This window comes from Ailuropoda melanoleuca, chromosome 12, assembly GCF_002007445.2.
Source record: "Ailuropoda melanoleuca isolate Jingjing chromosome 12, ASM200744v2, whole genome shotgun sequence".
Lineage (NCBI taxonomy): Eukaryota > Metazoa > Chordata > Mammalia > Carnivora > Ursidae > Ailuropoda > Ailuropoda melanoleuca.
In genome coordinates, this window is record NC_048229.1 from 23892786 (window position 1) to 23918203 (window position 25418).

General features: G+C 51.3%; 2 protein-coding genes across 3 annotated transcripts in view; both read right to left on the reverse strand.

Moving 5' to 3' along the window:
• Positions 1–139: 139 nt before the first annotated feature.
• Positions 140–25418, reverse strand: part of LOC100466053 (zinc finger protein 324A) — a 45436-nt gene continuing 20157 nt past the window's right edge. For both annotated transcript variants that reach the window (XM_034672839.1, XM_034672838.1), the window contains exons 2-5: positions 5617–6585; positions 4002–4128; positions 3547–3663; positions 140–3030 (exon numbers count right to left, since the gene is read on the reverse strand). In XM_034672839.1, coding sequence (XP_034528730.1) covers positions 1577–3030; positions 3547–3663; positions 4002–4128; positions 5617–5649 — 1731 coding nt within the window. In that variant the 5' untranslated portion in view covers positions 5650–6585 and the 3' untranslated portion in view covers positions 140–1576. The remainder of the gene's footprint in view (positions 3031–3546; positions 3664–4001; positions 4129–5616; positions 6586–25418) is intronic.
• Positions 5898–7010, reverse strand: LOC117795122 (KRAB domain-containing protein ZNF747-like). Its single transcript, XM_034638037.1, has 2 exons — positions 6890–7010; positions 5898–6250 (listed from the first exon to the last, which is right to left on the reverse strand). The coding sequence occupies exons 1-2, from the start codon at positions 7008–7010 to the stop codon at positions 5898–5900; spliced, it is 474 nt and encodes a 157-aa protein (XP_034493928.1).

The window sequence follows — 25418 nt, forward strand, 5'->3', positions numbered from 1 at the left end:
CTCAGACAGCCTACATATCTACCCTTTGGCCCTCCAAGAGACATGGGTCAAAGCCAAGTCCCTGCATCTCCGTGACAACACACACTGAAGACATGTATACAGTGTGCTAAGATGAAACAGGCATCAGACTGTTACTGGGCACGTTTGAGAAATTTTTATCAGGAAGCCTCTCTGGACTGTGTTGTTAAATCCCTCTGACCCATGACCTGGAGGCTGAGGCTGTGGACTTCCACAGTGCCATGCCAAGGATTTTACACAATGGCGTCCACTAACAACTTCTAATTATCGGTTTTTCTTGTTCCCAAATAAAGAGACCACTGACATTCCTGAGTGTGAGGACCGAGGTCAGGATGGGCCCTGGTCAGCTGAGGGCCACAGGGAGAAACCTGGTCCCACCCGACCCCTCTGACTCTGTGTCCCAGGCCATGTGCAGGTGTCCCAGGATGGGAGGGTGCACAAACAGGTCCTTAGATGAGAGCAAATCCTCTGTCCTATGGAGGGAAGAGAACACGTGGGCACTTGCCACCAGACCCTGCAGAAACGAGTAGTCGCATATGGTCTCCTCCGAACCTGCTGCTATGATCACCTCTCGTCAGGGCAGTGGGGATATAAAGGCTCCTGTAGTGGTGCCTTTGGTAACAATGAGACATGGCCAATGCTGAGGCTTGGATGAGAAACTCAAAGAGCAAGGCTCAAGAGCCATCATTCTTTATGTCTGTCTCCCTCTCCCCACCCCAGGGACCTCCACCTCTACTTGCCCCACCCACTGTGGGACTGCCACGTGCGGGTAGCCAGGCCTGGCATCACCCAGCTCTCACACTGGCAGACCAGAGCACGGGTGCCAGTGTGGGGAGCTGTCTGGATGCTGGGCCTGTGCCCTGGACTCAAGTCCTGCCTCTGCTGTGTACAACTCACATTCCCTCTCTCTGCCTCAGTTTCCTCATCTGAGAAGTGGGGATACCAGCCACAGCAGCCACCTCACAGAGCTGGCAACTGGCACGTGTTGGCCCGTACCAAGATCTTGCCTGTCAGGATGCTGCAAATTCCCTCTGTAGGCCTGGCTCACTCTCTCTCTCTGTCTCTCTCTCATCTGTTCTTTTCCGCAGAGGTGGAAGCTACGACTTAGAGTCCAAGGTCAAACCTAGACCCCCACATGACCTCCCATCTACTGGGTCCACTCCCAGGAGGCCTTGGAGGAAGTCCAGGAGGTCTTGGAGGAACATCCTGACGGCCGGCATGGTGGCCAGTTTGTGCGTGCACAGGGGAAATTTCTAGGACTGCCTCCCCAGCATTCCAGCACTCCCCCTCCTCACCTGAGCACCCATAGTCATAGCGGGCATGAATGGCACTCTGACGCCAAGTCTCTGCCCTACCAAAGTCCCAGCAGCCAGAAGGGGGAAATATCCCCCTCATATTCCTGCAGCCTGACCATCTAGGGTTGGAGTGAGCTGTGGCTGAAACGGCAAACATCGTCACCACACGCAGTGGTGCACGCACGCATGGGGCTTCTCCGAAACGTGGATGTGCAGGGAACGCGGATGTTTTACGACAAGCCAGGAAGGCTGGAGCTGCGAACTCAGGCTTCAGTGGGCTTTGAACCTGCAGCTGGACCTGAGGCAGGAGTGGGCCCGGCCTCCCTCCCCAGGGAGCCCTCGGATGACGCCACCGAAGAAGGCCTGGCCTGGGGGCACAGGCCTGCCCCACGCCGGGCTCTCCGCACAGGTTTCTCTCCCGTGTGGATCCTCTGGTGGTGGAAGAGGGCCGGGCGCTCACGGAAGGCGCGGCCACACTGCGCGCACACAAAGGGCTTCTCCCCCGTGTGGATGCGTCGGTGGCTGAGCAACACCGCCCCCTTGGCAAAAGCCTTCCCGCAGTCCCCACAGCGGAAGGGCCGCTCGCCTGTGTGCAGCAGCTGATGCTGTGTGAGGTTAGAGCTGTGGCTGAAGGCGCGGCCACACTGGGCGCAGGCGAAGGGCTTCTCGCCTGTGTGCACACGCTGGTGCTTAAAGAGTGAAGAACCCTGGCTGAAGGCGGCACCGCAAAGGGCACAGGCACAAGGCTTCTCACCCGTGTGCGTGCGCTCATGCTGAATCAGGTGTGAGTTGCGGCAGAAGCGGCGGCCACACTGGGCACACGCGTAGGGCCGCCCGCCCGCGTGGATCTTGCGGTGCTGGCTGAGGTTGGAGCCGTGGCTGAAGGCCTTGCCACACTCGCTGCAGCGGAAGGACTTCTCCGCCGTGTGGATGCGCTGGTGCCGCACCAGCGAGGAGCTATGCCGGAAGGCCTTGCCGCAGGCCAGGCACGCGTAGGGCGTCTCACCGCTGTGGATGCGCTGGTGTTGTGTCAGGTGTGATGTCTGGCTGAAGGCCTTGCCACACTGTGCGCATTCATAGGGCCGCTCCCCAGTGTGCGTGCGCAGGTGCTTGAGCAGGTCCGAGCTCTTCACGAACACTTTGTTGCACGCCCTGCATTCGAAGGGCTTCTCCCCGGGAAGCAGGCCGGGGCCCGTGTGGAGGGCCTTGCCCAGCTGATCCCAGTTTGGGGGCTCCTGGCCAGCAGGGAGTCCGTGAGGCTTGTGGCTAGCCAGACACTTTCCTCCTGCCCCAGAGGTGAGACCAGCCTCTAACTCTGGAATTTTGGGGAGAGCTCTCCCAGGGGCCTCCTGCCCATATGGCTTCTGACCCCCACATGCCCTTAGCTGCTTGCCTGGCATGGGGCGGGTCATAAGAGCCTTCTCCCTAGGTGGGCTGGCCTCGGCCGTCCTCAGTGGGGAGGTCAGCCGCAGACTGACACTGGCCTCCCCACTGCCAGGACCTAACAAGAGCTGCTCCCAATAGATTACAGACACCCCTGTGGGTTTTTTCTCCTGAGAGGGGGAGGTGCCCTGCCAGCCCTCCAGGCTTTTCCCATGTTCACAGATGCCAGTGAAGGGGAGGACCCTTGTACGTGCGGGAGAGGAGCCATCATGGAAGACCCCTGGCAGCGCTGCTTCTCCTGGAACAACCCTGTCATATGCCAGATGACGGGAACCTGAAGGCACAGAAATGGTAGATCCTGGGTCATCCTGGCCAAGAAGGGATGACCAGGGAGGCCTAGTGATCAGGCAAAGGGGATGCCAAGGACTGGCTGTGCCAAGCTAGGAAGAAAAGCAGTACCCAGACACCAGTGTATGTAATTCACTTCTGTCTCGGGGGACTGCCCAAGCCTGCTTTTGCTCCTTACACTGATGGCGACCTGATGCTATAGGCTTTACTCACGAACTCTCTTTCCCCACTGCCTCTCCCCTAGCACGGTCAGCTCTATGAAAGCAGGACCAGGAGCGTCCTGGCAAAGGCTGTGCCCCTGTGCCTGGAATGAGGTACCCTGGGAGCTCCCCGCTGATGGGCAAGCCAAGGCCAGAGCCTCCAGGAGGGGCTGACAATAGAAGGAAAATGGGAGGGAGTCAAGTGGGAGGCAGGAGATGAGACTGCCCAGGAAGGCAGGGAAAGGGGGATAGAAGCCTGGCCATTGGTGGGCCCTAGCTCACACCTCTGAGTCCCCACTCACCAGGGCTGGGCTTCCTGTGAGCATTCCTGGCTGGTGTCACAACTGTCCCACTGAGAACCCAGGGCTCCTCGCCACGCTCAAGCTGGATGACTACCCGGGGTCGTGAGGCAGAGAGTCCTGTGAGAAAAGACAAGCAAGTGAGAGGCCAGGCCCACTCAAGACAACCTCCTGCTCAACAGATGGCAGAAGGCACGACTTTATGGGACACAGACGGGGTCATCTGTGCAACCAGAAAACCACAATACTGGGCAGGACTCACAGGAAAAGTTCAATGGTTCCTGTGGGGAGAACCGTGCTGGCAGGGGCAGGTGAAAGGGGCCGAGCCTGGACACAGAGACTCCACAGTGGCACAGGGACACGCGGCCAGCTGGTGTGAGGCTGCTCACGGGCCAACAGGAGACAAGGGGTTAGTGCTGGCAACAACTGAGCTTCCCATGGAGAACCCAGGGCCTTACCCAGTGAGGCCACAAGTGCGAAGTTCTCTAGCATCACATGGCAGTACAAGGCCCTCTGGGCTGCGTCCAGGAGCTCCCACTCCTCCTGGGAGAAGTACACGGCCACATCCTCAAAGGCCATCAGGCCCTACAACAGTGGGCAGGGGAAGATGGACACGATCTAAGCTATGGCTGTATGACCGAGGACCCACCTCCCTGTCCCAATGGCTACCTTTCCCCATGTCCCTCAGAGGCTTACCTTCTTACCCTCACCCCTCCTCCCCAGGGCTCTGCAGATGAATTTACCTCTTCTCCCCTAAACCCTACCTGTCTAGGGCATAGATGCCTTCTCGGCCTCCCCACTGGCCATTTCCACAAGGCAGCCAGAGCAAGCTCACAGCCTCCAGATGGCCGCCACCCCAAAGGCAGGTCCAGGTACCCACTCATGCCCCAGCCTTTGCACAAACTGACCCTCCCCAGACATGCCCTTAACTGTTCTTGTAATTAGTAATTGTACAAGTCCCAGCTACGGACCCGCCAGGACATGCCCATGTCTGGAGGGATGCCCCCTTCTGCTGAACTTGCCTGACATGCCAAGGCCGCTCCTCCAGCACGAAGGACTGGGCTGATCCCCTCCAGTCACTATAGGAGGGGGCCCAAGGATCTCCTGGGCACACAGGAAGCCAGTTTCCTCCTCCCTCCATAACCACGCCCCCACCCCCTACCCCCATTTCCTTGGCCAAAACCCTGTCTTCAGCCACTTGCCAGACTTCCTCCCAGAGCCCCAGGGGCTCCCAGCCTGTCTCCATCTCCCTGGAGTGCTACCCAGCCCTGTCTGAGTCCATGAGATTCCTTCCTCCTAAATTTGAGTCCCAGGCCCTGCCTTGGCTTAGGGTATCAGGACTGTGTCCTTGGACATCTGCAATTCCAGGTCCACGTGATAATACCTCCACTCTGGGACATCACAGACTCCCTGATATTACTCTGAAGCCCACTTTCCCTTCAAATTCCTGTTTCTGTCTACAGCAGTTCCGTTCTTCCGGGTTCTCAGGCCAAAAAAACTTGGGACTGTGCTCCACTCGGGCCCCTGGCTCCCACGCCACACTGACACATCAGATCAATCCAGAATCCAACCGCTCTTCCCATCTCCACTGGCCCGGTGTGCCGCAGGTGCCGTCTTCGGCCACCTGGGCTGCGGCAGTGCCTGCTCCCTGCACACGGCCACCCCTGCCCTGCGTCATTTTTCCGCCAAGCAAACGGTGGCAATACTTTAAACACCCTAACTTAGAGCACGTCCACTCTCTGTTCGAATCCTCCCACGGATCCCGACGCAACTCCAGCCTGCCATTTCTCTCCCGTGCTCACGTCAGCAAGCTGTTTCGGAAGCACTTAGGCTCAGCCTCCCCCCAGCTTTTGCACGTGCGGGGCCCTCCGTATGGAACTTCCTTCTACACCTCACTCCCTGGGCTGCCAGAAGGGGGGCTCTCACACGTGCACGCTCCACTGGCCTGTACACCGGGGCCTAGGACGAACCGAGAGGGAGACAAAACGTCCAGGTAAAGTCCCTCCCTGAGTCGACTTGGGTCCCTCCAGGACGGATCTAGGCGGTGGGGGGTCTGAGGCTTCCTCTACTCACCTGCGCCGGGTCTGTCAGCGCCGCGGTCGCCATCGGAACCTGCACTTGGGGACGCGCAGACAGCGACGGACGACGCGGACGTCCCGGCTCCGGGCCTCAGTCTCCCCGTCCGTCTAGGGCACAGACGCCCTGGAGGCCAGGACGCCGCCTGCCCAGCCGCCCGGGGGTCGGGGAACACGTGACTCGGGGCACCGCCCCACAGCCCCGCGAGGCGGCCAGGCTACACCCGGAGAAACCGAGATTCGGGCGGCGCGACCGTCGCCCGCGACCACGGCGCGCGCCTAGCGGCCCTCCGCTCGCGCACTCGTCGCGCCCCTCGCTTCGGGTCTCCAAGCCTCCTGGAAACAGGCCCGGGCCCACCGCTCTGCAGTCGCCAACACCGGTGTGGCCCCCACGCTCCGCAGCAAAGTGACAGTCCCCGGACGCCGGAAGTCCAGCCCCCGCAAGCCCTCATTGGCCCAGTGCACGCTGCGGACGCACGCGCGGCGCCTTCTGGGAAGCGTAGTTCCCGCCCGCTCTGCAGCCTGCTGGGCGGCGCCCTTTCGCACGTCGGTGGCAAAGGCCAGGCGTGTTCGCGCAGCGCTGGGAAGTGCAGTCCCGCAGCACCCCTGCGCGCCTGACATGGGACAAAGCCCTGCGGGAGGGCCGGGCTGGGAGCAGTGGTGCTTGGGCCGCGAGCCCGGGAATGCAGACCTGGCTCCACCTCTGGAGGCCTGTGCTTGGGTTCGGCCTCTCTGTGGTCTGTGGGGTTGACATCAGCCCCTCCACCAAGACGCGCAAGCCCCCAGTCTGCATCTTTCTTGAGTCTGGATCGTTGTCTGAGACGTCCCTAAACCATCCGTTTTCCTTGCTAAATGGGCCGCGCAAAATGGACTTTCCCAGACTTGCTTGTCTTTGGGTCGTCTAGGTGCTGCTGGCACATCACGGTATCGACTCCTTGGTCTTTTTCTTCGGGACCGACCTGGGTGTCTGTCACACACAAAAACAAAGGAAAGTCAGTCTCAGTGCACACGGACGACTGCTGGCAGANAGCGTCATCTGTGCAATCAGAAAACCACACCACTGGGCAGGACTCACAGGAAAAGTTCAATGGTTCCTGTGGGGAGAACCGTGCTGGCAGGGGCAGGTGAAAGGGGCCGAGCCTGGACACAGAGACTCCACAGTGGCACAGGGACACGCGGCCAGCTGGTGTGAGGCTGCTCACGGGCCAACAGGAGACAAGGGGTTAGTGCTGGCAACAACTGAGCTTCCCATGGAGAACCCAGGGCCTTACCCAGTGAGGCCACAAGTGCGAAGTTCTCTAGCATCACATGGCAGTACAAGGCCCTCTGGGCTGCGTCCAGGAGCTCCCACTCCTCCTGGGAGAAGTACACAGCCACATCCTCAAAGGCCATCAGGCCCTACAACAGTGGGCAGGGGAAGATGGACACGATCTAAGCTATGGCTGTATGACCGAGGACCCACCTCCCTGTCCCAATGGCTACCTTTCCCCATGTCCCTCAGAGGCTTACCTTTAAATCTCTTGAAAACTTCTTTTAAAATTATCCCTATAATGTGTAATTAGTTAGACTAGAGGGATCTTGATTGCCTAATATTTAGAGAAATGCTGTTTGATAAGTTCATAATTTAATGAATTGGAAATGAAAAAAAAAAAAAGGCAACAAGTCTTCCTCTGTACACAAAATAGCTCCATATCCCTGGCTCCAATCTCCGGTGAACAAGATTGCACTGTGGGGTAGGGGTGCTAGGGGTGGGGGCAAGACAGCAAACCAAGACACAATTGAACCAATGTGCCTCAATAACAGAATATGTATAACTTCCTTAATGTATATGCAAGCTCCGTGTCCCCACACCCTAATACACTGAATAAAAGTTTCCTGGGGGAATGGGTGGTTCAGTCAGTTAAGCGTCTGACTCCTGATCTCGGCTCTGGTCATGATCTCAGGGTCCTGGGATCAAGACTCACCCTGAGCTCCCTTTCTCACTCCTGCTTTCTCTCTCTCCCTCTCCCCCTCTCAAATAAATATATAAAATCTTTAAAAAATAAAAAAAGCAACATGGAGGAAGACGAGTCAGAGCTTAGGCCCAAGGTAGGTCAGGCTGACCTGAGTTTGCAGCTGGGTTCCTCTGACTATAACCTGTGTATTCTGGGGAACTGATGTCCCCTGTCTGTGATTTAAGTTTCTTCCCATCTAAAGTACTGGACTAAGAATGCACAGCTCGTGGTTTTGGGGCATATCACCATTCAGCTCCCAGCCCAGGCAGCCTGGCATTAATGTTGGGCACCTCTATGGCTTGTGGAAAACACCACGCCTGTTTTTGGCCACACTGCTAACAGTGTTAGAGCCCTCCACACCTGGGAGTCAGAAAGTGCCTCTAGCCACCAGCATCCTCTCACATTGCATCCTAGTTCAGAGGGTTCCATTCCTGACTGCCGCAGGAACCAGAACCTCAGTTGCTCCTGCCCTACCTTTCATCTCTCAGGGAAGCTGGCTGCTGGAGTGGGCGGTGATGAGGAAGCGGGTACTGCTGAGCATACCTAGGTGTCCAGGCTCGGCATGGAGGGAGAGGGGGAGGGAGTAGCCCAAGTGCCCAGACCAAATCAACTGGCACCTGGGGCCTCCTGGGATAACCACATGGCAACGGGACAGTGATACTTACATGGAGCTGTCTAATAACAAAATTAAAACAATTTAGCAATGAGTTTGATGTCTGTTATTCAAGAAAAAAACATCCATGGATTATGGGTGTCTAGTGTCTCACAATATTAGAGCATTCTTTCCAAGGGACTGGGGGTCCCAATAAGTGAATGAACTTTATCATGGCCTACCTTGTTTCAGGTACTGTCTTTAGCTTTTCACATATGTTCACTCATTTACAACTCATGATCCCTGCAAGGTGGGTCCTGTTGTTGCTGCTGTCTTTGTCCTCTCCCATGACCCCTTAGGAGGAATAGTGTGGCTGGATACCAGCATGCTCTGGAGGTCTTGTCCTTCATTGGTGCCCTCTTCCACTTATTATCCACAATGATAAAATAGTTTCATTAAAATCACTGTCCAGTTAGGGTGGGTTTGACAGTCTTTGGAAGGAGAGGAAATATCCTTAGGTGGTGGAGGCAGAGGGAATTTAAGCACATAATCAGTGTTTCTTTCTTTTTTTTTTTTTTAAAGATTTTATTTATTTGACAGAGAGAGAGACAGCCAGCAAGAAAGGGAACACAAGCAGGGGGAGAGGGAGAGGAAGAAGCAGGCTCCCAGCAGAGGAGCCTGATGCAGGGCTCAGTCCCAGGACCCTGGGATCACGCCCTGAGCTGAAGGCAGACGCTTAACGACTGAGCCACCCAGGCGCCCCATGACCAGAGTTTCTGGTGGCAAAGCCAGCCTCCCCATTGACACAGAATCACCACAGCCCTCTGCCGCATAGCACACCTGCAGGTACATGCTCTGAAGCAGGAACAAAGGGAAGCATCCTTGTCATGGTCGTTGCCTAATGTGGTGCCAGGGATTTAGGGACCGAGAGCGTTCTGGAGAGTTAGATGGAAAAGAAAAGAAGCCTTGGTTATTTTCACCACTGCAGTAAAGAGTGACAGGACAGCATCCTGAAAGTACAGCAGAGCAAAGTTTTTTTTTTTTAAAGATTTTATTTATTTATTTGACAGAGAGACGGCCAGCGAGAGAGGAAACACAAGCAGGGGGAGTGGGAGAGGAAGAAGCAGGCTCCCAGAGGAGGAGCCCAATGCGGGGCTCGATCCCAGGACTTTGGGATCACGCCCTGAGCCGAAGGCAGACACTTAACGACTGAGCCACCCAGGTGCCCCAGAGCAAAGTTTTATTAAAGTACATTCCAAGGGAGAAGCAGCCAAGTCAAGGGAGACAATGGTCCCAGAAACTCCAGGGTGTGGGCTTCTATCAATGTTTTCTTTGTGGTGGATCCTAGGGTCGTATCACTTGAGTGACAGGCCTGAATTATATAATAATTAGCCAATTAAGCATGTCCTTTCCCATGATGCATTCAAAATGCCCGTATGCGGATGCCTGAGAGGCTCTCTCTCTCAAATAAATAAATAAAATCTTAACAACAAGCCCCCCAAATACCTGCACCATAGGTAACCTCAACATTATTTCTGTTCTAGAGACACAGGTCAGATAAGGGCAAGCAGGGGCGCCTGGGTGGCACAGCGGTTAAGCGTCTGCCTTCGGCTCAGGGCATGATCCCGGCGTNTCCCGACGTTCTGGGATCGAGCCCCACGTCAGACTCTTCCGCTATGAGCCTGCTTCTTCCTCTCCCACTCCCCCTGCTTGTGTTCCCTCTCTCGCTGGCTGTCTCTATCTCTGTCGAATAAATAAATAAAATCTTTAAAAAAAAAAAAAGATAAGGACAAGCAGCTGCTTTCTGCACAAGTGCAACAAGCACAACAAACTTAACTCTTCCTCTGCTGGGACACTGTAACCACGAACTGCCTGCTGGATGGGTGGAATGGGGCGGTCCCTGGGCACACCTGGCGTGCGGTGGGGCCCTGGGTCAGGATACCTAAGGTCTAGCCTGCTGTTGCTCATGCCTAGCTTCCTAACAGGAGCTGTGTATTTCTTGGCTTGAAATTGTCAGGCAGTATCGGAGTTTTCCTTCTGGTCACCAAGGATGCTACATTTAGACTCAGAGTGAGGCACTCTGCTAGTCCCTGCTGTGTACAATGAGGGACTTGAAGGCATTTTCCTTCCCCAGGAGAATTTCTTTTTTACCTTTTAAAAAGATTTTATGTGTTTATTTGCCTGAGAGAGAGAACAAGTGGGGGGAGTGGCAGGCAGAGGGAGAGGCAGGCTCGAGGCTGAGCAAGGAGCCTGATGCGGAACTTGATCCCAGGACCCCAGGATCATGACCTGAGCAGAAGGCAGACGCTTAACCGACTGAGTCACCGAGGCATCCCTCCCAGGAGTAATTTATAATCACATTACTTCATCTTAGCAAAATAGAATACTTAGAAGATTGTGCCTTGACTGAATATTGAATTCCGTAGTTCTGCTTAGACTGGGGCAGCCAGCCTCTCAAGCTGTGGCACACCCTCACTGTCTTATGAAGTTCATCATATGCCTATCGTACAGCTCAGCAATTCTTTTAGGGATTTACCCTTAGAAAATGAAAGCACGTGACCACAAAATCCTGGTACATGAGGGGCACCTGGCTGGCTCAGTCAGTAGAGCATGGGAATCTTGAACTTGGGGTCGTGAATTGAAGCCCCACATTAGGTACAGAGATTACTTTAAAATAAAGTCTTAAAAAGAAAGTCTTTAAAAAATCCTGGTACATAATGTTCATAGCACCTTTATTCATAATAGTTAAAAGTTGGAAACAACTCTGATGGGTAACAACTGGTGAGTGGAATAAACATGTAGTAATATTTCCTACAATGAGGTACTACTCAGTAATAAGTGAAATAATGGTATATGTTACAACATTGATGAATCTCCCAAAATTCTGGTGAGTGAAAGAACACACAAAACAGTCCATATGGTATAAATTATTCCATTTATATGACGTACTAGAAAAGACAAAACTAACCTATAGTGGAGCAAGCAAGTCCTCAGTAGTTGTCTGACACATGGCTTGGAGGTGACTGAGTGGGAAGCAGCACAAAGTGAACTTAGATGTGATGAGAATGTTCAATATTCTAAGTGTGGCCATTTCATAGGTGCACACATTTGTAAACACCTACACATTTTATTTATTTTTTTTTTAAAGATTTTATTTATTTATTTGACAGAGAGAGACAGCCAGCGAGAGAGGGAACACAAGCAGGGGAAGTGGGAGAGGAAGAAGCAGGCTCATAGCGGAGGAGCCTGACGTGGGGCTCGATCCCAGAACGTCGGGATCACGCCCTGAGCCGAAGGCAGACGCTCAACCGCTCTGCCACCCAGGCGCCCCAACACCTACACATTTTAAAGAGCATTTTGGGGCATTGGGCTGGCTTAGTCGGCAGAGCATCTGAATCTTGATTTCCAGGTCATGAGTTTGATCCCCACGTTAGGTATAGAGATTATTTTTAAAAATTAGGAGCATTTGGGGTGCCTGGGTGTCTCAGTCTGTAATGCGTCCAACTCTTGATTTCAGGTCAGGTCAGGATCTCCAGGTTGTGAGATCCGGTTGTGCCTCGGCCTCTGTGCTCAGCAGGGAGTCTGCTGGAGATTCTCTCTCCCTCTCCCTCTGCCTCTGCCCATCTGCATTGTACGGATGGAGGTTTCTGCGATTTGTCCTGCATTACCCACCAGCCAACCTGCACAAACGCAGGCTGTCTCAAGACTGTTGTTTGTGAGACTTGTGTGGCATGGGTAACCTCAGGAGCCTGGTTAATTGACATTAGCTGGCCTCCAGGTCAGAATTGGCTGTTCTGACACTGAGAGCTATGAATTTTGCCTTGTATCTCCTCTGGCTCCCGGCTGAGCTGCCCGCCAGAATGGAAACTGGGAAGAGAGACAAGTCCAAATGGCCCAGGCTCCTTGAATCTGTAAAGACATGGTGACATAGAAATGCAGCCCCCTCCAAACTGCACGGAGGCAAACATGTGTTTAGCTTCAGAACCCGTCATCTGCCCTGTAAATACAGCCCTCACTGGGATGCTCAGTCCAAAGTCTCACCTGAGGGCAAGACGCTCTGTTGAGACCTCTTGGTCGGGACTTGGACTCCAGCCTGGCTGTGTCCACAGGGCTTCCCCCGCTGAGGAGAGTGGGTGTTGTAAGTACCCAATTGATGTAATTTTGTCTTCTTTTCCTTTCCTGCTTACTATTGCCCTCATCCATGTGCAGATTTCCCTTCTGTTTCAATTAGATTTTTATAATATCAATAAAGTGCCTTCCCCCTTTGAAATTGAGAGCAAGGCTGCTGTTAATCTTTTGTTTAGCAATCCTCTAAAAAATTAGAATTTTATTATATGTAAATTAACAATGTTGACTTTCATGCTGGGAGATTTCAGTATCTCAACCTCCTCCTCAATAAAGCAATGGAGATTTATTTTATTTTATTTTTTAAGATTTTATTTATTTATGTAACAGAGAGACAGCCAGCGAGAGAGGGAACACAAGCAGGGGAGCGGGAGAGGAAGAAGCAGGCTCCCAGCAGAGGAGCCTGATGTGGGACTCGATCCCAGAATGCCGGGATCACGCCCCCGAGCCGAAGGCAGACGCTTAACGACTGCGCTACCCAGGCGCCCCTTATTTTATTTTTTTAAGTCATCTCTAGATCCAATGTGGAGCTTGAACTCACAACTCCAAGGTCAAGAGTTGTATTTTCTACCAACTGAGCCAGCCGGGCACCCCAGCAACGGAGATTCAAAACGATTTTTATAAATAAGGCATTTATGGGACGCCTGGGTGTCTCGGTCCATTAAGTGTCTGCCTTTGATTTGGCTCAGGTCATCCCAGGGTCCTGGGACTGAGTCCCACAGTGGGCTCCTTCCTCGATGGGGAGCCTGCTTCTCCCTCTGCCTGCCGCTCCCCCTCCTTGTGTGCTCTCTGACAAACAAATAAATAAAATCTTAAAAAAACAATAAGATCTTTATTATCAGTCAAGAGTGGTCTGAGAAGGCTGGTTTGGGGGGTGCCTGGGTGGCTCAGTCGATTAAGCCTCCGACTCTTGATCTCAGCTCAGGTTTTGACCCCACATTGGGCTCCACAATGGGCATGGAGGAAGGAAGGAAGGGAAGGAGGAAGGAAGGAAGGGAGGAAGGAAAGAAAGAAAAGCTGTTTGAATGTTAATTCAGGGGATCATGAAATTCACCATGGCTATTACACATGGAGTTGGCATCTGTGAAGAAAGGAAACTTTCCCCAAAATCCCTCCAGAGATTCCTCTGGCCAGGTCTCCTTGGCCAGAGCTGGCAGGTAACCATGCCTAACATAATCATGGCTGAGAAGAAACCCCACACCAGCTCAGGACCAGCAGGATTCCCTCCACGGTGGCACTCAGTCTCAGACCTTCCTGAACAACACAGGCATGAGGGCAGCACAGTCCAGACGCCACAGACGGCAGCCTGCCGCTTGTCCAGATCCTGGCAGATCACAGACACAACACAAGCCAGACAACGGAGGCTTTCCTGCTGCATTCGAGAGTCTGACTCCATTTCTGATGCTTGACTGCTGACTTCTTGCTAAACCTCACCCTCCCTTTCCCTTTTGGCTCCATACGTAGGCAGGCTGAAGGCATGTCTGAGTGTGCTCCAGTGAGAACCTTAAATGTCACAAATGTCCAGCCTCCATACAGTAACTTTCCCCCAGCTCCTTCCCTTAGCCACATGGTCCAACCCACACCGCCCCCCGCCCCAGCTGCTGTTCTGCGCAGTCAGCCTAGACCTGCTTGTGACTGTCCAGATCTCCCCAGCAGTCCTCTGTGTGAAGAAATTTCCTCTTAAATTCTCTTGGTGCATACAGCAGCAGCTTCGGAAACAAATTTGGTGGTAGGGGGTCCATGGCACATGTGTGGGGTGACCGCCAAACACCCACATGAGATCACTTCCTCAGGGGAGTGTGCTGGTGCATAAGGTTTAACTGCTGCTGAAAGTTACCTCACGAAAGCTACTCGTGCAGGGGTTATCCTGGCTGTGGTTCCCTTCGTGCTGAATGAAGCCACAGTGGGAAGCCATCCTTCCCTAGATTCATGCACTCGTGTGCGCTCCTCTCATGGAATGGAGCTGAGCAAATGTGCCATTTGGGCTGGAAGCTTTCCGACACTGACTGCACTCTAAAGGCTTTATCTGGTGTGAAGTTTGATGTTTAATAAATTAAATCTGCAGCTCAAGGCTTTCCCACACTCACTGCACTTGTAAGACCTTTTTCTAGTGTGAGCTTTCTCATGGTGCATAATGGAGGAAGGCTGGCTAAGTTTTTCCACATTCAGTGCACTTGTAAGGTCTTTCTCCAGCATGAACTCTATCATGCAGGGCAAAGTAGGCACTCTGGCTCAAGGCTTTGCCACGTTAAAAAAAATTTTTTTTTTTACTTATTTGACAGAGAGAGAGAGTGCACAAGCAAGGGGAAGAGGAAGAGGGAGAAGAAGCAGCAGACTCCCTGCTGAGCAGGGAACCCCACATGGGGCTCAATCCCACCACCCTGAGATCATGACCCGAGCTGAAGGCAGACGCTTAACTGATTGAGCCACCCCGGTGTCCCCAAGGCTTTGCCACATTTGGTGCACTCAGAGGCCTTTCTTGTTTGCAATTTCAAGTGTGGAACTATGTGGAATTTGTGGCTGATCCGGCTTTCCCACATTTGCCACATTCACATGGCCTTTCTTTGGTGTAAACAATCTGGTGCTGAACAAGGGCTCGGGTTTCACTAAAGGCCCTCCCACAATGGCTGCACTCTTAGGGCCCTTCTCCAGTGTGAACCTTCTGGTACTTCCTAAGGTTAGACCTGTGGCCAAAGACTTTCCCACATTTGCTACACTCGGGGCCTTTCACCAGCGTGAACCTTCTGGTGCTGATTTAGAGTGTAACTTTGGCAGAAAGCTTTTCCACACTCCATGTACTCGTAAGGCCTTTCCCCAGAGTGAATTTTCTGATGCTTTTTCAACTGAAAAATGTGTGGCCGAAGGCCTTCCTACTCTCCTGACTCACATAGGCTGTTTCTCTAGTGTGAATTTTTTGGTGACCAACAAGCACTGATTTCTCCTTGCGGACATTTCTATTTGTTGGGCATCTATCTAGTCTCTCTTCAGGGTGAGTCAGATGGCTAAGGAGGGTGGAGCTCTTCAGGAAGGCTGTCCCCTAGCTGCTGTACTTGCAGGGTTTCTCTGCAGTGTGGACTTGGGGAACTGCCCGATATTGGGTCTGGGTGGGAAGGCCTTCCTGAGTACAGTACTCCTTCACGGCTTCCTATCACTGTGGGTGGCTGGGTGTTAGGTCACGGCTGTCCAGGACATCCTTACATGTGCACAACTTTTCTATAGTATGCACTCATCACAGGGGAGAGGTTTCTCTCCATATTAAAGTCAACTGTTGCAGCTGAAGGTTTAAGTGGAACCAAAATTCTCTCCTGCATGCCCCCCACATGTGCAGTTTCTGTCCAGGGTCTGTTTCCATGCTTCTCCAGGGACAAAGTCGCTGAAGACTTAACCACCAGGGTTATAAGGGTGGACCTTCTGGCTAGAAGGACCAGCACTGGGAGTCCAGACCTGTGATACAATTTTTCTAGAAACATCTTATTCCAACAGTGCCTCCTTATCTTCCCTTTCACATGAATTACCTGAAAATAGGGAAATGCCCTTTCTATAGGTTATGGTAGGTGGGTGTGAACGAGTGCCAACAACTCTGAAAAGGAACACATAAACAGATGCAGGAGATTCACTCAGTAAGGCCATGAACGTGAAGTCATTCAACATCACGTCCCGGTACAGGATCCTCTGGGCCAGTGAAGAGTCTCCACTCCTCCTAAGAGAGGTACATGGCCACATCCTTGAAGGTCACCAGGCCTTGGAGTGAGGAAGACAGCTGATCCTGCAGGGCACATGAGTGGATCTCTTCGAGCCCCAGGCCTAAAACCCAGGGCACCCTGCTCTCTCCCCTGGCAACCCTCTCCTCTATAACACCTCCAAGACATAATAACTCCTCCAGCTTACCCTCCTTCCCAGGCCTTCATTTCAGATGGGACACTAGTCTACCAACATCAGGGTCTTCTCCTTCTCCCAAGACCCACTGGCCACTGCATTGCAGCCAATGCATCATAAAATAGGAGGGGAAATGGATATCATCCAATCTGTGTATTCCCTACTTCCAGGTGGTTCCCTGGACATTCTCCCATAGTGTGACCTATGACAAAAATAGCCAGGTTCAAACTTTCCCCTAGGACCCCAGCACCAAGCCCTTGTTCCCACTGTTCTGCCTGACTCATGACAGACTCATCAGTTTGTGACAGCTCCTTTCTCACACCTCTAGGCCCTCTTCTTTCTGCTATGTCCTTGGATCAGCCCTCTCAACTCTCCCCAGGCCACTCTGCACGTGGCAGCTAGTGACCCTGGAAATAATAGCAAGGATCCAATTCCAGCTGGTCTTGCGACAAAACCTCCAATGACACTCAGGGCTAGGGGCTGCCCCTGGCCCTTTGTTCAAGGCCTTCCTCATCTGTCACTGTCCTCTGCTCCTTCTGAGAGCTACAAACACCTGGATTCCCAAATACCGCTGGCCCTCTTACACCTCTGCCTTTGCTTGTCTTAACCCCTTACCAGATGTGTCCTACCTGTTCCACCACAGGAAAGTCCTTCAGGTCCCACTAGTTCCACTATCATTGTGGCTAACACATCCTGATCCCTACACTTGCAGTAGACTGAACCATTATTCTGTAGCAGCATCCCTACAAGGCCTGTAGTCCCACTGCGGGGCCTCAGTAGTGTACAGAACCTCCCTTTCCCTGTCACATGCTCTCACAATCCGTCCCCCTTGGGACCACCATCTTCCCAGTCTGACCCAGGGCTACCTCCCTGGTCTAGGGCATCATTACACGCCTGGACTATTGCTGAAGCCTCCTCTCTGGCCACCCTGTTTTTGCCCTTGCCCCTCAGTCTGTTCACACACCAGCCAAAGAAACCAGTTAATGGCAGAGTAAGAATAAAGGGCCAGCACTCAGTCTCCCTAAAGAGAGCCTAAGCTGCAGCCTGAATTCTCTTACCAGGTTCTCTTTCCTCCCAAGATGTAAGAAAGATTTGGGGTTCCCAGATGGCTCCCGGCTCAGGCTCACAAATAAGCCTTTGCACGTCTCTGTCTATGAGGGTGAAAAACCCTTTCAGGCCCCTCCCCCTTTTGGGGCAGCATATTGACCAGTCATCTGGGACACGAAGGCACAAAATGAGAGTGACTCCCATCATTCCGGACAAAGAAATGGAAACGGCAGGGAACCCACGGCACACTCACTCAACCACTAACGTTGGAGCTCCAGGACCTTGAGGTTAGGGGTACTGCCCAGCTTCTGTAAGCAGGACCCCTCACTCTCCGAAGACTTCCGGTAGCGCCACTGTTCCCATGGTAACCCGCTAGGGACCGAGGAGCGAGATACCGAGCGCGCACCCGTTAGGGATAGACCGCTGGAAGAACACCTCCTCCGCCCTCAGTTCCACCACGGCTGGTGAAGCCTGGGCAACGGCAGCCAGCCCCTCCGAGCCTCGGTCTCCGGCTCAGTATGGTGGAAACACGCCCAAGGTTTCTCTTCTGGGAAGGTCACCACGTTCGACGGGCTCTTGCGGAAGTCCCTGCGGACATCCCCAGGGCCGTCCGTTCTCTTTCCGAGAAAACCGAGGCTCGAGGAGGTGGGGATGATAGCTCGTAGGTCCCGCCTGCAGGCGCAAAGGTCTAGAAAGGAGCCGTCCCCACCGTCCACACTTCGAGCCCCTCAAGCCCGGGATGCTGACGCCCTGTAGTTTCCCGAACGAGGCCCCAACCCAGGTACCGAGGTCTCTGAACAGGCGCACGGCCCGTCAAAAGAAAACCTCCGCGAGATGCCAGAAGTTCGGCCCTTGCCCGGTGCGCTACGCACGGATATGCCCTGCATAGCGCAGCGTCCTCTGGGTAGTGTAGTTCTCACCATAAAGCCTACTTCTGCAGGGACCGCGGTTCCGTGTCACCAGGCCAAAGACCAAGTGGCACCGCGAGGAATATCGGGAATTGGGGGTCCGGCGAATAGCTTGGCCTAAAGAGTCTGAGACTCGTCAGCGGCGTTGTTAGAAAGGACCCGGCACCTAAGCCAGGCTGGGTCCATTGCGCCGGGTCCCCGTCTGAGGCAGCACTGGTGGACTTGGCATGGGTAAGGGAAGGTCTCCCAAGCTCCCGCCTGACGAGATTCCAAGCCCCAGTGTCCTAAAATCGAAACTGAGGGCGTCCAGCCTGGGGTCATCTTTTTCCCTCCAGGGGTGCACGCACCCCATTTTTAGCAGCCTTGGAATGAAGCATGGAAGTTGTTCCAGGCAGAGGGACCTCCATGTGCAAAGGCTTGGAGGCCATCCAGAGAGGAAGGCATTAGGGAAACTTGAAGTACTTTACTTCTGGTGGGACCAGAAAGCTCCGGGGAGGTTTCACGCTAGGCCTTTATTCTGAGGGCCCCGTGAGCTGAGAAGATCTGTGAATAGAGAAGGGACCTGATCTAATTTGAGCAGTATACCTTTAGTTTCCACATGGAGAAGTGATGGGGGACCAGATGAAGGTGAAGGTGGGTGTGGACAGAGGAAGGAGGCAACTGCAATCATGGAGGCAAGCGATGGTGGCAGCCTGGACTAGGGTGGTGGTGGCAAAAGATGTAGGAGAAGTAGTCAGATTCTGGATCTCTTCTGCGGGCAGAGCCAGCTGGATTTGCTGATGGATCAAAGAGGGGTGAGAAAGTGATGAGAGGTACAGAAGGACTACAGGTTTTTAGCCTGAGCAGTTGAAAGAATGGAACTGCCTTCCATAGAAATGGGAAAGGGGAAAGAGGAGCAGGTCCCAAAGGAAGAGCAGGAGTTGCCTGGAGACATCTGAGTGGAAAGGTGATGTGGGCAAGGCTCAGAGATTTGGTGTTCTTGAGAAAGGTCTGGCTGATAGTGCCCAAGGAGTGATAGGCTGAGGGCTTGGACCAGGGTAAGGCCTGGGAACCAGATTTAGGAAGTAGGGTCTAAGGGTCTTGGTTACAGACAACCACTGGAGGGAGAGAAGGGACACTGAGGTTAGGACTGGAGAGCTAGGTGAAGTTGGGCCCAGAATGGAGTTTAAGGGTAACGATCACAGATGCAGTTGGAAGGAGGCTTGGCTTCACATAGATTTGTAGATACCAGCTGCCTTTTGCACACAGTCCCTCTGGCTGCTATGTGCAGAGGGATCTCTAAGAAGCCTGGGGAGGGGGAAACATTGGAACAGATGAGGCAAGGCCCAAGGATGTGATAGAAGGATGGTCCAAAACCTATTAGGGCCAGCGTAGGGGGCCCAGCATGGGGTCAGTGCCCTAGTGTGTCTCAGATGTGGAGTACTGAGGGAATTCATCGAGTGTATTGGGGAGAGGTTCCAGGGGCAGTATCAGGGAAGTGGCTGTTAAGACAGGCACTAGAGGCCTGGATCACACACCCATAACTTACACCATAGTCAACTGCCCACCTGCTTGTTGCAGGGCTTGGTGACCTTTGATGACATCGCTGTGGCTTCTCTCAGGAGGTGTAGGGGCCCCTGAGAGGCCAGAGAGGCCTGTTCCGTGATATGACTCTAAGGACATTCTTGGGTTCCCTGTGGGGGTGTTTTTGGACTTGGGGCTGGGCACCAGGCTTCACTTACTGACCATGATATTGTGGGTAAACGTCTTTCACTCTGTCCAGTGGGTCTGCCTGTTGAGCCCATTGGGACCAAGGCCCTTCTGCATCTGGGTTTTACTCCCCTGACTCCAGCAGGAGCTTCCAGAGGCTGTTCCTTGCTAAGCGCTCCATGCTTTTATGGTCATTGCTTTTTGGACCTATGATGTTATTTTTGCAAAACTTTTCTTGGATGATTTATCTTGTGAGGTTCCATTTTATTTCCAGTCACATCTGTCATGCTCACCCTGTGACCTGCTGTGGAACTCCATTAGGGTTACTGGACTCCTATGTGGTCATCCAGCTGGAACATCGCAAGGAGCCCTAGCTGCTCACCTGGGTTGATATGACTCCACCATGGCAGTTTCCTACAGCCGTACAGAGTGTGAGCTGGGTATGGGAATGACTTTGGGCTGGGTTAGGCTGGTGCTTGACCAGTGCCTCTAAGTCCAGTAGCTGTATCTCATTCCTACCATCTTCTATTTTTTTTAAGATTTTATTTATTTATTTGACAGAGGAAGAGAGAGAGAGTGTGTGCACACAAGTAGGCAGAGTGGCAGGCAGAAGCAGGCTCCCCACTGAGCTGGGAGCCCAACCCAGGGCTCTATCCCAGGACCTTGGGATCATGACCCAAGCTGCAGGCAGATACTCAACCAACTAAGCCACCCAGGGCCCCCCCACCATCTTCTAGACCCAGACTACCTCTCATATGACTCCTGAGCATTAGTTGTCTCCCACCCTCCTCAAGCCGAGCCACCACATCTGACCCATTCTACTTTCCCACTGTTGCTTTCAGGTCCTTCAATTCAGCTTCTCCTTCTTGGTCAGCATAATCATGCCTCCCCCCTTCCCAAGATGCTCACACCTAAATCCCTGAACCTGTGAGTATGTTACTGTATATGGCAAGAGAGAGGTTACCAGAAAAAAAAAAAAAAGATGTCACAGATGTGATTAGGTTAAGGATCTTAGAATGGGGATATTATCCTGGACTATTCAGGTGGGCCGTAAATGGAATCATAAGCATTCTTTTTTTTTTTAAAAGATTTTATTTATTTATTCGACAGAGATAGAGACAGCCAGCGAGAGAGGGAACACAAGCAGGGGAGTGGGAGAGGAAGAAGCAGGCTCAGTGCGGAAGAGCCTGATGTGGGGCTCGATCCCACAACGCCGGGATCGCGCCCTGAGCCAAAGGCAGACGCTTAGCCGCTGTGCCACCCAGGCGCCCCGGAATCATAAGCATTCTTATAAGAGAAAAGCAAGAAGGTCAAAGGAAATCCAACACCTTTTCATGACAAAAACTCTCAGAGAACTAGCAATATAAGGAAATTTCTTCAACATGATAAAGGACATCTGTGAAAAATCTGCAGCTAACCTAATGGTGAAAGATAGAAAGCTTACTTACCACTAAGATCAGGAATGAGACAAGGATGCTCACGTTCATCACTGCTATTTGATGATGTACTGGAAGTTCCTGCCAGAGAAATCCGGTAAGAAACAGAAACAAAAGGCATCCTGATTGGAAAGGAGGAAGTAAAAATATCTCTATACACAGATGATGTGAAAACCCCAAAGAATACATAAGAAAGCTACTGAAGCTAATAAATTTAGCAAAGTTGCACACATAAAAATCTGTGTGTTCCTATATACCAGCAATGTATAATCTGAGAAGGAAATTAAGAAACCTATATTTACAATAGCATCTAAAAGAATAAAATAGCTATAAGAATACATTGAAGCAAAGAGGAGAAATACGTGTACACTGAAAACTAGAAAACATTATTGAGAGAAATTAAAAATACCTAAATAAGTGGAAAGTCATCCCATATTAATGGACAGGAAGACTTAATGTTGTTGAAGTGTTAGTTCTACCCAAAACAGATTCAATGCAATCCCCATCAAAATTCCAACAGCCTTCTTTGGCAGAAATGAAAAAGCTGATCCTCAAATTCATATGAAACTGCAAAGGGCCCCAAACAGCCAAAACAAACCTGAAAAAGAACAAAGTTGGAGCACTCACACTTTCTGACTCCAAAACTTACTACAAAGTTGTAGTAATCGAAACAGTGTGGTAGTGGCATAAGGAAAGACATATATACCAGTGGGATAGACCTGAAAGTCCAGAAATAAACCTATACAACTATGGCTAATTGATTTTTTACAAGGGTGTGAATGCCATTCAATGTCAAAAGATGGTGCTGAGACAACTGGATATCCTCATGCAAAAGAATGAAATTGTACCCCTAACTCACACCATATACAAAAATTAACTCAAAATGAATCAACATAAATATAAGGCTAAAACCATAAAATTCTTAGAAGAAAACATAAGGATAAATCTCAATGACCTTTGAAACGACCTTGGATTTGTGACACCAAAAGCCTAAGTAACAAAATTTTAAAAATAGATAAATTGGGAGCAACTGAGTGTCTGACTCTTGACTTTGGCATAGGCCATGATCTCAGGGTTGTAAGATGGAGCCCTGTGTCAGGCTCCACACTGGGTGTAGAGCCTGCTTAAGATTTTCTCTCTCCCTCTCCCTCTGTCCCTCCCCCTCTAAAAAAATTAAAATAAATTTTTAAAAAGATAAATCGGACTTCGTCAAAATTTTAAACGTTTGTACATCAAAGGGTATTCATTACAAACACAGTGAAAAACCAACAAACAGAATGAGAGAAAATATTTGCAAATCATATATCTGATAAGGCTTACTATCCAGCATACATAAAGAACTTAATAACAAAAAGACAAACAACCCAATTAAAAAATGGACAAAGGACTTCAACGGACATTTCTCTAAACAAGATATTCACATGGCCAATAAGCACATGAAAAGATGCTCAACTCATTAGTCATTAAAGGAATGCAAATCAAAGCATGAGATACGATTTCAAACCTACTAGGATTGCTATCATGAAAAAAAGAAAAGAAAAAGAATGGTTAGAATGTGGAAAAATGGGAACCTCACATGCTGGTGGATGGAATGTAAAATGGTGCAGCCATTATGAAAAATAGTTTGCCACTTTCTCAAAAAGTTAAAGATAGAATTACCATATCACCCAGCAGTTTCACTCCTAGGTACCTACCCAGAGATTTGAAAACAGGGACTCAAAGAGATACTTGTATGCCCATGTTCACTGCTCATTAATCATAATAGTTAAAAAGGTGGAAGCAACCCAAGAGTCCATGAGCAGATGAAGTGACAAAATGGGTCATGTGCATACAAGGGGATAATTTCCCCCTATCAAAAAGAAGTACTGGTAAGTGTTATAACAAAGATGAACCTTGAAAACATTATGCTAAGTGATATAATCCAGATACAAAAGGACAAGAGTAGTTAAATGAAATCACTAGAACAGCCAAATTCATAGGGGTAGAAAGAAGTTTAGAAGTTACCAGGGGCCAGGGCAGGGGGGAATGGGGAGTTATTGTTTAATGGTATACAGTTGCTGTTTGGGTGATGGAAAACTTTTGGAACTAGGTAGTGGTGATGGTTTTACAATATTACGAATGTAATCAATGTCATGGGATTGTACACTTAAAAATGGTTAAAATGACAAATATTATGTTATATATATTTAATCACAATTTTTTAAAAAAATAGTAATAATTATATTCTGAAATTACTTTCCCTCTTAGAAAAAACTGTTGTAGGTTCCTCTGCTATCTGAAAATTACATGTCAGTGAAAAAACACATTTTTGTGGAAAAATAAAGTCAAAAGAGAAAGTAGGAGATGCAGCAACAGAAGCAAGAGGTTGGAGTGATGTGAGGAAGGAAGTCAAGAGCCAAGGAATGCATGCTTCCTCAATGAGCTGGAAAAGGTGACGAACAGATTCTCTCCTAGAGCCTCAGAAGAAACCAGCTATGGTAACACCTTGATTTTAGCCCAGCTAATTCACACTTCCAGCCTCTAGAATTGGAAGAGTAAATTTGTGTTGTTTTAAGCCACTCGGTTGGTTTATGGCAATTTGTTACAGCAGTAATAGGAAACTAGCACATTCCCTGTGTGGCTCACATATTCTGAAATTCAGGATTTTAGAGGTGGGTGGGCACTTGTCCCCTCTGGGGATTTGGAGCCCTGGTGCTACCAACTTTCCACCCAGTTTGGCACTCCTGTCACTAGCACTGAGGCCTGAGAGAATCCCATTTGCAGACAGGCTAGTGGGAGAAGCTGCCTCTCCTTTGCATGCACCTATCCTGTGGATTAGTCCCTGGGCAGGCACCCCTGTGCTGTGGCCTGGCTGGGCTCCCTTCTCACCCAAATATCAGTCTCTTTGCCCTGCCCTGGAGCCCATGGAATTATTTCTAGGTGTGCCAGACACACACTTGTGAAGAAGTACCCAACCCATGCCAGGGTCATCATGAGGCATGGAGTAGAGGAGGGGGTGCTATCTGAGCAGAGTTTATCTGTACCACTGTGGACTCAGGCTAGGACCACCAGGCAGCTCAGAAAGCTGGAAAGCCTACTTCAGTGACACGCATGCACATGTCTTCAAAGACACCTGCCTACACACCAGGGAAGCACCCTGGATGCAAGCCATGACATGGGTGACATGGGGAGAGGCTCCTAGTTCAGCTTGAGCCTCCACCAGTATTGGAAGCATCAGAGTGGAAAGAAATGCTGCTGAAAGTGCATGGGTGCCTTCTTCTGATCCCAGCCTGCGATGCCCACTCATGGAGATGCCCTTTCCCTGCAGATCATGGAGGTAAGTCCTCCTGACAGATAGGACCCTTCAGCAGGACCCCTACTCTGACAGGGAGAAGCCACGGGGCCCTAAGTGTGTAGTGACCGGGAACTGACCTGCTGTGGCCAAGGGGACCTGCAGTGTGTCTACTGGCAGCTCAGGGAAAGCTGCCCAGCTTCATGGATGTGGTTAGGTCTGCACATGGCACCTGTAATGTTTAAGAACCACTGCCTTTCTTACCTCAGACTGCTCTGGACTGTGTGACAATAAAGGCCAGGTTAATTCCGTCACCTTAAAACTAGGGGTATGGCTGGGGAGGCAGGAAATAGAAATGAGTCACTGCCAGCAGTCAGAGGCGTAGGGTTCTCAGTGATGATAGCAACATGTGCTTCTGAGGACACAGTGGGAGGGCAGGGGGTGACACTCTGTGCTGCTGTGGTCCAAAGGCATTGCTGCCTTAAGGCAGTGACCTTGCCTGCTGGGTTCTGGTCTCTCCATTCCCTATGATCTATACCCTGTCATTCTCACTGTAGGTTTTACAGTGTTGAGCCTGCCTACAGGGATCTGGTGTTTTCTGGCCATGCATAGAAAGATGCTTCATCTTAACTCTCTCAATCTCCACTGCCTCCCTGTTCCACTGTTTTTTAAATATTTTAATTTATTTGTGAGAGGGAGAGTGCGCTCGTGCAAGCAGGGAGAAGGGTAGAGGGACACAAGGGGAGGGAGAGGGAGAATCTTGAGCAGACTGCACGCTGAGTGCAGAGCTCATTGCGGGGCTCGATCGCATAACCCCAGGATCATGACCTGAGCTGAAACCAAGAGGCAGATGCTTAACTGG